At 41.5% G+C, this 10,000-nt stretch overlaps 2 protein-coding genes across 3 annotated transcripts in view; both read right to left on the bottom strand.

Annotated features, from left to right (window-relative positions):
• fggy (FGGY carbohydrate kinase domain containing) overlaps nucleotides 1-4,691 on the bottom strand; it is a 9,269-nt gene extending 4,578 nt beyond the window's left edge. The window contains exons 1-3 of one of the 2 annotated variants that reach the window (XM_056470141.1): nucleotides 3,928-4,691; nucleotides 3,259-3,454; nucleotides 3,007-3,118 (exon numbers count right to left, since the gene is read on the bottom strand). In XM_056470141.1, the coding sequence (XP_056326116.1) occupies nucleotides 3,007-3,118; nucleotides 3,259-3,441 (295 nt within the window). In that variant the 5' untranslated portion in view covers nucleotides 3,442-3,454; nucleotides 3,928-4,691. The remainder of the gene's footprint in view (nucleotides 1-3,006; nucleotides 3,119-3,258; nucleotides 3,455-3,927) is intronic. The other variant, XM_056470132.1, reaches the window with a different exon arrangement.
• A 90-nt stretch (nucleotides 4,692-4,781) lies between these two features.
• tada1 (transcriptional adaptor 1) lies at nucleotides 4,782-9,688 on the bottom strand. The gene is made up of 8 exons (XM_056470154.1): nucleotides 9,594-9,688; nucleotides 8,508-8,599; nucleotides 8,346-8,411; nucleotides 8,052-8,152; nucleotides 7,340-7,546; nucleotides 6,483-6,634; nucleotides 5,852-6,008; nucleotides 4,782-5,587 (listed from the first exon to the last, which is right to left on the bottom strand). The coding sequence occupies exons 1-8, from the start codon at nucleotides 9,665-9,667 to the stop codon at nucleotides 5,438-5,440; spliced, it is 999 nt and encodes a 332-aa protein (XP_056326129.1). The 5' UTR covers nucleotides 9,668-9,688; the 3' UTR covers nucleotides 4,782-5,437.
• Between the last annotated feature and the right edge of the window lie 312 nt (nucleotides 9,689-10,000).

The raw sequence follows: 10,000 nt of genomic DNA, 5'->3' as shown, positions 1-10,000 counted from the left end.
TGTATAAACACTCTGACTGTATAAACACTGTAACTGTATAAACACTGTGACTGTATAAACACTCTGACTGTATAAACACTGTGACTGTATAAACACTGTGACTGTATAAACACTCTGACTGTATAAACACTGTGACTGTATAAACACTGTGACTGTATAAACACTCTGACTGTATAAACACTGTGACTGTATAAACACTGTGACTGTATAAACACTGACTGTATAAACACTGTGACTGTATAAACACTGTGACTGTATAAACACACTGACTGTATAAACACTCTGACTGTATAAACACTCTGACTGTATAAACACTGTGACTGTATAAACACACTGACTGTATAAACACACTGACTGTATAAACACTGTGACTGTATAAACACTGTGACTGTATAAACACTGTAACTGTATAAACACTCTGACTGTATAAACACTGTGACTGTATTAACACACTGACTGTATAAACACACTGACTGTATAAACACTGTGACTGTATAAACACACTGACTGTATAAACACTGTGACTGTATAAACACTGTGACTGTATAAACACTCTGACTGTATAAACACTGTGACTGTATAAACACTCTGACTGTATAAACACTGTAACTGTATAAACACTGTGACTGTATAAACACTCTGACTGTATAAACACTGTAACTGTATAAACACTGTGACTGTATAAACACTGTGACTGTATAAACACTCTGACTGTATAAACACTGTGACTGTATAAACACACTGACTGCATAAAAACTGTGACTGTATAAACACTGTGACTGTATAAACACTCTGACTGTATAAACACTGTGACTGTATAAACACACTGACTGTATAAACACTCTGACTGTATAAACACTGTGACTGTATAAACACACTGACTGTATAAACACTGTGACTGTATAAACACTCTGACTGTATAAACACTGTGACTGTATAAACACTGTGACTGTATAAACACTGTAACTGTATAAACACTCTGACTGTATAAACACTGTGACTGTATAAACACACTGACTGTATAAACACTGTGACTGTATAAATACTCTGACTGTATAAACACTGTGACTGTATAAACACACTGACTGTATAAACACTGTGACTGTATAAACACACTGACTGTATAAACACTGTGACTGTATAAACACTCTGACTGTATAAACACTGTGACTGTATAAACATTGTGACTGTATAAACACTGTAACTGTATAAACACTCTGACTGTATAAACACTGTGACTGTATAAACACACTGACTGTATAAACACTGTGACTGTATAAACACACTGACTGTATAAACACTGTGACTGTATAAACACTGTGACTGTATAAACACTGACTGTATAAACACTGTGACTGTATAAACACACTGACTGTATAAACACTGTGACTGTATAAACACTCTGACTGTATAAACACTGTGACTGTATAAACACTGACTGTATAAACACTGTGACTGTATAAACACTGTGACTGTATAAACACACTGACTGTATAAACACTGTGACTGTATAAACACTGTGACTGTATAAACACTGTAACTGTATAAACACTCTGACTGTATAAACACCGTGACTGTATAAACACTCTGACTGTATAAACACTGTGACTGTATAAACACTCTGACTGTATAAACACTGTGACTGTATAAACACACTGACTGTATAAACACTGTAACTGTATAAACACTCTGACTGTATAAACACACTGACTGTATAAACACTGTAACTGTATAAACACTCTGACTGTATAAACACTGTGACTGTATAAACACTGACTGTATAAACACTGTGACTGTATAAACACTGTGACTGTATAAACACTGTGACTGTATAAACACTGTGACTGTATAAACACTCTGACTGTATAAACACTCTGACTGTATAAACACTGTGACTGTATAAACACTCTGACTGTATAAACACACTGACTGTATAAACACTGTAACTGTATAAACACTCTGACTGTATAAACACTGTGACTGTATAAACACTGACTGTATAAACACTGTGACTGTATAAACACTGTGACTGTATAAACACTGTGACTGTATAAACACAATGACTGTATAAACACTGTGACTGTATAAACACTGTGACTGTATAAACACTGTGACTGTATAAACACTCTGACTGTATAAACACTGTGACTGTATAAACACTGTGACTGTATAAACACACTGACTGTATAAACACTGTAACTGTATAAACACTCTGACTGTATAAACACTGTGACTGTATAAACACTGTGACTGTATAAACACTGACTGTATAAACACTGTGACTGTATAAACACTGTGACTGTATAAACACACTGACTGTATAAACACTGTGACTGTATAAACACACTGACTGTATAAACACTGTGACTGTATAAACACACTGACTGTATAAACACTGTGACTGTATAAACACACTGACTGTATAAACACTGTGACTGTATAAACACTGTGACTGTATAAACACTGTGACTGTATAAACACTGTGACTGTATAAACACACTGACTGTATAAACACTGACTGTATAAACACTGTGACTGTATAAACACTGTGACTGTATAAACACACTGACTGTATAAACACTGTGACTGTATAAACACTGTGACTGTATAAACACTCTGACTGTATAAACACTGTGACTGTATAAACACTGTGACTGTATAAACACACTGACTGTATAAACACTGTGACTGTATAAACACTGTGACTGTATAAACACTGTGACTGTATATACACTGTGACTGTATAAACACTGTGACTGTATATACACTGTGACTGTATAAACACTGTGACTGTATAAACACACTGACTGTATAAACACTGTGACTGTATAAACACTCTGACTGTATAAACACTGTGACTGTATAAACACACTGACTGTATAAACACTGTGACTGTATAAACACTGTGACTGTATAAACACTCTGACTGTATAAACACTGTGACTGTATAAACACACTGACTGTATAAACACACTGACTGTATAAACACTGTAACTGTATAAACACCTGCGAGGTTGACAGCCACTGGCTGGAACTGCTTATCCAGGACCACCAAAGAGCAGGTGCTATCAAAACCAATCCCTCGGACACATGCTGCGTCGATGCCTTCCGTCACTCTCTGAAACACACCCGGCAACGCTTTAATGTGCATTTTCTATTCAATGTGTGATGTAACCTCAACTGAAACATGAAGAGGTTATATCCCTAAGTGTCCTGTGTGTGTTTGATGTGTGTGTGTGAGGGTCAGAGAGTCCTCACCTTCACCGTCTGGCAGCACTTGCTCCAGATCTCAGTGGACGACTGCTCGTAGTGGTCTACACAGGGCTCATGAACAGCGATTGGTTCCTCTGCTGTGCATCTGAGCCGTCCGTCTGGACTGACCAGAGCTGCCCGCACACTGGCACTGCCCACGTCCACTCCCACATAATACCAGCTGCCCATCTGCACAACACACCTGCTCACTTCAGCACCGCTGTACCAAATACCATGGTAATCTATAGTAAATACTATAGTAAAGTGTATTACGGTATACTCTATATATGACAGCATGCTCAACTCATTGTTAATGAATGCTCTAGCATAGCGAATCTACAATATTGGATCCTTTGTTTTCATTACTATAACTGTTGTTACCATGGCAACTGTAGAATCATTACAACAGATTAATTATTGTAGTAGTTGTGTTACCATAGCAACTGTAGAATCACCACAACAGATCAGTTGCTATAGTTGTTGTTACCATAGCAACTGTAGAATCACCACAACAGATCAGTTCAGTATTTTACTATAGTGGGTTCAAAAGTACTGCAGTTTATACTTCTACAGCAAGACACAAACTGATTTTCTTTGTGCAAATACTGTTTTCTTTCTAAACAGACATGTAAAAAGCATTCATGTATAGGACATCAGTTAGCTCTGCATTTATACCTCTGAGAATAAAGCTCCAGCTGTGTTTGGCTCTGCAGCGCTTGTCTGGAGGAAGAAGAGCGTCTCTCCGCGGATTCTGCTGGACTTTAAGCTGAAGAAAGACGCTGAGAATCAGCAGAACAACACAAACACGCTGCTGTACTTTGGAAGTTCGCGTACGGCGTTCGAGCGCGGCCAAAAAGCACCAGCATTCAGAATCACAGACGGTCAGAACACGCAAACGCTTTTATTAGTTGTTAAACTGTTTTGTTTCCACTGCATTCTTCAAAACACGTTATTTATCTAATAATCACTCACATCAGCATAGAGCACATTTAAATCTGTCTGGCTTTATAAAGATGGTCATTTAAGAGGTCCGAGGTGAAAACATGTCTCGTTTTCAAAACACACATTTCTCCCTCAGGATTATATAAAAGTACCATTAAACCTATGACCAAAACTATGATGAGATCTGTCATACCACCTGAATCTTTATTATTATCATATTTTATATAGTTACTTCATCATATTTCTCTTTTCTTCCTGTTTAACCAGTGTGGAGACTGTGTAAAACGACTGTAATCGTTTATTACTGTATTGTTTATATTGTTATACAGTTGCTATGGTAACAACTACAGTAATTGATCTGTTGTGGTGATTCTACAGTTGCTATGGTAACACAACAACTATAGTAATTGATCTGTGGTGATTCTACGGTTGCTATGGTAACACAACTACATTAATCTGTTGAGGTGATTCTACAGTCGCTATGGTAACACAACTCCAGTAATATAAACACATGACCCAATACTGTAGTATTCTACAGCTATAGGGTATATTATAGTCCAACACAACACCATTTACTCTAGTAAATCTAAAGTAGATTACTGCATTTATTAGTTGATCAGTTCACTATAGGTAATACTAGAGTATACCGGAGCACTCATTAACAGAGAGTATAATAGACTTTACTACAGTGTTTGTTGATGTGGGAAAGAGAGTCCAGGGGGCAGTTTCCCTCATGTAGGACATCTAGAATAAACAGATCAGATCCTGGGTGATCTTTAACTCCAGCAGGGTTTGTTAATGTTCACCCTCATGTGGATCATACTGAATAACATCCTGCTCAGAGTTCAACGTCAATCACAGCAGTGTGTGTATACTCTACGCACGCGCGCGCGCGCACACACACACACACACACACACACACACACACACACACACACACACACACACACACGCTCAGTTTACCTAAAAAGCTATGTGTTAGGGTAAAGATCAAAGATGGCAGCTAATTATTTCTCGTATGTACACATGCAGGAATAGTGGAAAAACAAAGTTTCAATTTATTTGACAGCCTAAATCAGCATTCCTCAGATCATCAATCAATAATCAATAATCAGAGGAGAGAACTGCAGATCCAGACTCACAGCACAGGCATACACAACTAAACAACAGAGCAGTATTTACAGGTGTGTGTCTAAAGTCCTTGACCAAACAGGTGTGTGTGTGTGTGTGTTGATCCTCTGTGTCAGGTGACCAGGCCGTCCCGGAGTGCGAGGTGCTGCCGGTGAATGTGGTCCTGCTCCAGCTCCTCATGACTGGGATGCCAGAGACGCGCCAGAATCCTCTCCATGTTCAGCGCATACATGCTGTGAGACGGCATCACCCGCCGCTGGACCTGCGCACACACACACACACACACACACACACACACACACACACACACACACACACACACACACACACACACACACACATCAGACACACACATAAAGATAGAACAAAAAGATAGCTGTACAAGTGTGTGTGTGTGTGTGTGTGTGTGTGTGTGTGTGTGTACACTTGGTTGTATATTCAAGTGGGGGCTTAAACCTGAATGCACATCGACTCATGGGGGCTCAAGGGGTGTGTATATGTTTGTGTGTGTGTGAGTGTTGCGCACCTGTAGCGCCTCCAGCAGGTCATACACACTGACAGGCTGCAGTGGCGGCGCAGCAGCATCAGCTGAACAGGCCAGCAGGAGCGCAGCGTTCTGCTCCGCTTCATCAGGACACACACGCGCAGGAGCGGCGGCGGGGAGAGACGCGCTCGCCGGAGGACTGCAGATGAGGACACAAACACACACATCACACACTGCAGAAACACACACGGCCCGGCAGATCTACACCCCTGCTGTTCCTGATGTGTCCACTAGGGGGAGGCAGCAGCGTGTTATGATGAGCCTCCAGAAGATGATCATAATCATGATGGCTCTACCCCACCGCTAGCCCTAAACACAACCGTCACAGCACACTTCCAACGGCACACGGTGATTGGATGATTTTACAACCAGTGTTAACTTCACATTTATTCCCATTTCCTGTTTGACGACACATCTGTCACCCCCTACTGGACGCATCAGGAACTGCAGGGGTGTAAATCTGTCTAGCTCCAAGTCTGCAGATGCTCTGTACACACACACACAGACACACACACACACATGCGCACGCGCGCACACACACACACACACACACACACACACACACACACACACACACACACACACAAGATATAAATATGAGATATATCCGCACCACTCGGTGGCGCTGTGGTACGCCGGCAGGCTGTTCTTCAGGTAGGGGCGCGGCGTGACGTCACTGCCAAAAGCGTACAGGAAGTGTCCATCCCTCAGCCGATACGCCTTCCTGCGGGACACCAGCGCTGTGAGGATGTCCTTCAGGTGCACCTGCAGACACACACACACACTGTACCACTGCTTCGCTCTCTCCAGGTTTAACTGCTGTTCGTTTAACTCCAGTTCACACACTTACACTACGTCTTAAAAGTATGAAGAGTGTGTGACAGAAGAGTGTGCGAGTTTGGGGAATAACCACTTCCTCATGAATGGAGTGATCTGTTGCTTAGTTACAAGACCTGTCAATCATCTCCACACACTTCCTGCTTTAATTTCCTGCCGTATTGGGGAGATCGCAGCCCTCCGCCATGTTTGTAGTTTGTCATCACATTTGTAGTTCTAATGGAATAAATGTCCAACTTGCAGTGTATCGTGGGTAATATTAGCGTTCTTAAAGTACTGACAGATCTACACTTCCCATTTCTGCAGGAAACAGCAGAGCATCCGGGAACCTTTGGTGAACTCGTGTCATCACTCAGTTTAGTACAGCTAATTCCACTGCCCAACACTCTTTAGGATGGACAGTATGGGAATCGTGACACGTTTATTTTTAATTGTAGTGTTTTTAAAATCTGTCTTCATGAACACTGTACTGTTAGCTCATTAAAGCCCATAAACTCATCCTCAAAGCCCATTTAGTGAGTTTGATCATCAAAACCACACGGGAAACTCCCAAAATGGGCTTTGAACAGAGTCTCCTATGGGCTTGTGTGAGTGGGCGGAGCTAGAGATCTCTGTGTGGTGATTGGCTGAGACCTGCAGTGCGCAGAGCATGCAGCTGACGGCGTCCTCCGCCACGCTGTCCAGATCGCTCTCGAACGCGCTGACCATCATGCGCGCCTCCAGTTGTCCTCTAGAGGGCAGCAGCAGCGTCTGCGCGGACAGCTTCAGCTCCTCCTCCTCCGCATCACGTGGACTGAACACCGGCGCCCCCGCAAGAGGGTTCTGCGGCTGGAAGCGGTGCTGTAAGACACACACACACACACACGACACTTTAAACACAGCAACACCATAAGAGAGACTGTGGTGCACTGTAGTATAATATAGCCTATAGTTGTAGAAAACTACAGTATTGCATTGTTTGTTTACATTACGGAAGTTGTTGTCTCACCATAGCAACCATAGAATCACCACAACAGATCAATTACAATTGTTGTGTTACCAAAGCAACTGTAGAATCACCACAACACACCAATTACTACAGTTGTTGTGTTACCATAGCAACTGTAGAATCACCACAACAGATCAGTTTAAGTATTTGACTACAGTGTGGTTCAAAAACACTTCAGTATTTCCTATAAATAACTCTGGTATTAATATTTGCACATTAAATATGATTTTATTCCAGCTACACTAAGAGAAGTTTCTTGTTTGTGTGTGTGATACACGCTTTAATAATGAATATTAATTATAAAAACTATTACTATAATAAAATCTAATAATGTGGAGATGATCAGGTGAAACTCACGTCAAACTTCTGCCGGACCGACGGAAACTTCTTCTTGCCTCGGGTGGGTTTGCCAGGTTTGGATGCGGATGCACCGGACCACTGCAGAGAACCGGGACCCTCTGAGGAATACACACACACACACACACACACACAAACACACACATGAAGATGCACACACAGATGAGATGTTGGATGACCGCAAACTGTTCATTTCTGCAGAAGTGTGTGTGTGTGTTTTGTGTGGGAGTGTGTGTGCGTTTGTACAGGAGTGTTTATGAGTACGTGCATGCAGGAGTGTGTGTGTGTGCTCACCTGATGTGGAAACGATGATCTGGCAGCGTGTTAGAATAGCCAGCAGGAAGTCATTGTGAACGTGCACTGTGGAGAAACACACACACACCCTTAGTGAAGTGCCCTGTGCAGTGAGCAGGACTCACACACACACACTAATGAGGGCAGATGGAGAGTGTTTACCGTTGTCCTGCGCCAGCAGCCGCCGCGCCTCCAAGTCAAACTCCTCCTTACTGATCTTCTGCTTAAACCACAGCTTCAGATTCGCCCAGTAGCTGAACACACACACACACACACACACACGTCAGGAGAGTCCACATATGAAACACAATAAACACAGCTGTGTGTGTTCAGCTGATATTTAACTGGTGTGTGTGCAGACAGAGGAAATCACAGAGCAATCAGCTTCATTCAGAACAACTGATGATCAAGATAAAGCTGTATCATCATCATCATCATCATCATCATCATCATCTTCAGACACTGAAGTGCAGATTTCAGACACAATCACTCCTGCAGAACATTAGTCTTTACCCGAGATATGTGAGCACCTCTCCTCAGTGCAGTTTTAGTAAGACAGACAAACTTTGCTTTACTTTAGAGAAAGTTTGTCCACAGAAAGACTTTATGCATTAAATAAACGTCAATAAGGATGTAAATATTCTCCTATTGCAGCATCAGACACGGCACACTATTAACTCAATCTATATTACAAGCTTTACAGGTCATTATGTGCTTGGTGAAATGTAAATATATAGGTTTAATAAACAAACAAACAGTAAATAAAGGAACATAATACAATACGGCAGACTGCAGGTCGTGCAGATTAAATGCACTTATTTATATAATACATATTTAACTACATTTTACCATTGAAAATATACGATAACTTCAATGTTAAATCACCGCAGAAGATAATGCCTACACTACACATGCTCTAATACTGCAGTAAACCCAGTGAGAACACATTAAACGGCGCATTACTGAGAGCTTAATTCAGCAGTTTCAGACTAAACATTTGATATTCTCTCTGTTCTGGAGAATACTGACTGTAAAGCAGAGCACAGGAGCTGACACAGGTGTGATGATGATGATGAGTGTGAGCTGAGCTGAAGCCTCTCAGATGCTGTTATTGTTTAATATTGGGTTATTATGAGTGTTGAGCTGATCTGTATGTGATAAATGGTGGACATTTACACACTCCTCCTCTGTTTCTGTTCCTCTGACGGTCACTGAGGTGAAATGCTTTATTCTCTCATAAACACTCACTGTTTGACGTTTTCTCCAATGGCATCTGTTAAATTCTTCTTGGCGATCTCCAGTTCACTCGCGTGAGCCGCCATGTTGGCTCCGGAACCTGCGGTGACGCTCGCTTCTTTCTTTGCTTCCTTTTCCGCCTCCAGAGATCGTCGCGCGCGCGCCGCCTGCTGGAGTTCACTACTTTCTCGACTACTGTTACATTCCCAATAAACACTCAATATTATAACATCACAAAACCCCGTGTTTCTGGGACAGTCCATGTTTCTGGTGTTCTGTTCCTGGAAAAACAAACAAACATTAATTTACAGCAGACTGTACTGTTTTTGACCACATTATAGTAAAATATCTGCTGTGCTGATTCTACAGTTGCTATGGTAACACAACAACTACAGCAATTTATCTGTTGTGGTGTTTCT

The sequence above is a fragment of the Danio aesculapii genome, chromosome 2 (assembly GCF_903798145.1).
Source record: "Danio aesculapii chromosome 2, fDanAes4.1, whole genome shotgun sequence".
Taxonomy (NCBI): Eukaryota; Metazoa; Chordata; class Actinopteri; order Cypriniformes; family Danionidae; genus Danio; species Danio aesculapii.
The sequence above is the reverse complement of the archived record's forward strand: the minus strand, read 5'-3'. Positions and strand labels throughout refer to the sequence as shown.

Bases quoted from the DNA above. Each gene is read 5' to 3' on its own strand.
- tada1 (XM_056470154.1), bottom strand. From the start codon at position 9,667: ATGGCGGCTCACGCGAGTGAACTGGAGATCGCCAAGAAGAATTTAACA. The intron at 8,412-8,507 runs GTAAACACTCTC...GTTTCTCCACAG, and splicing joins GCTGCTGGCGCAGGACAACG to TGCACGTTCACAATGACTTC. The intron at 8,153-8,345 runs GTGAGCACACAC...TGTATTCCTCAG, and splicing joins GATCATCGTTTCCACATCAG to AGGGTCCCGGTTCTCTGCAG.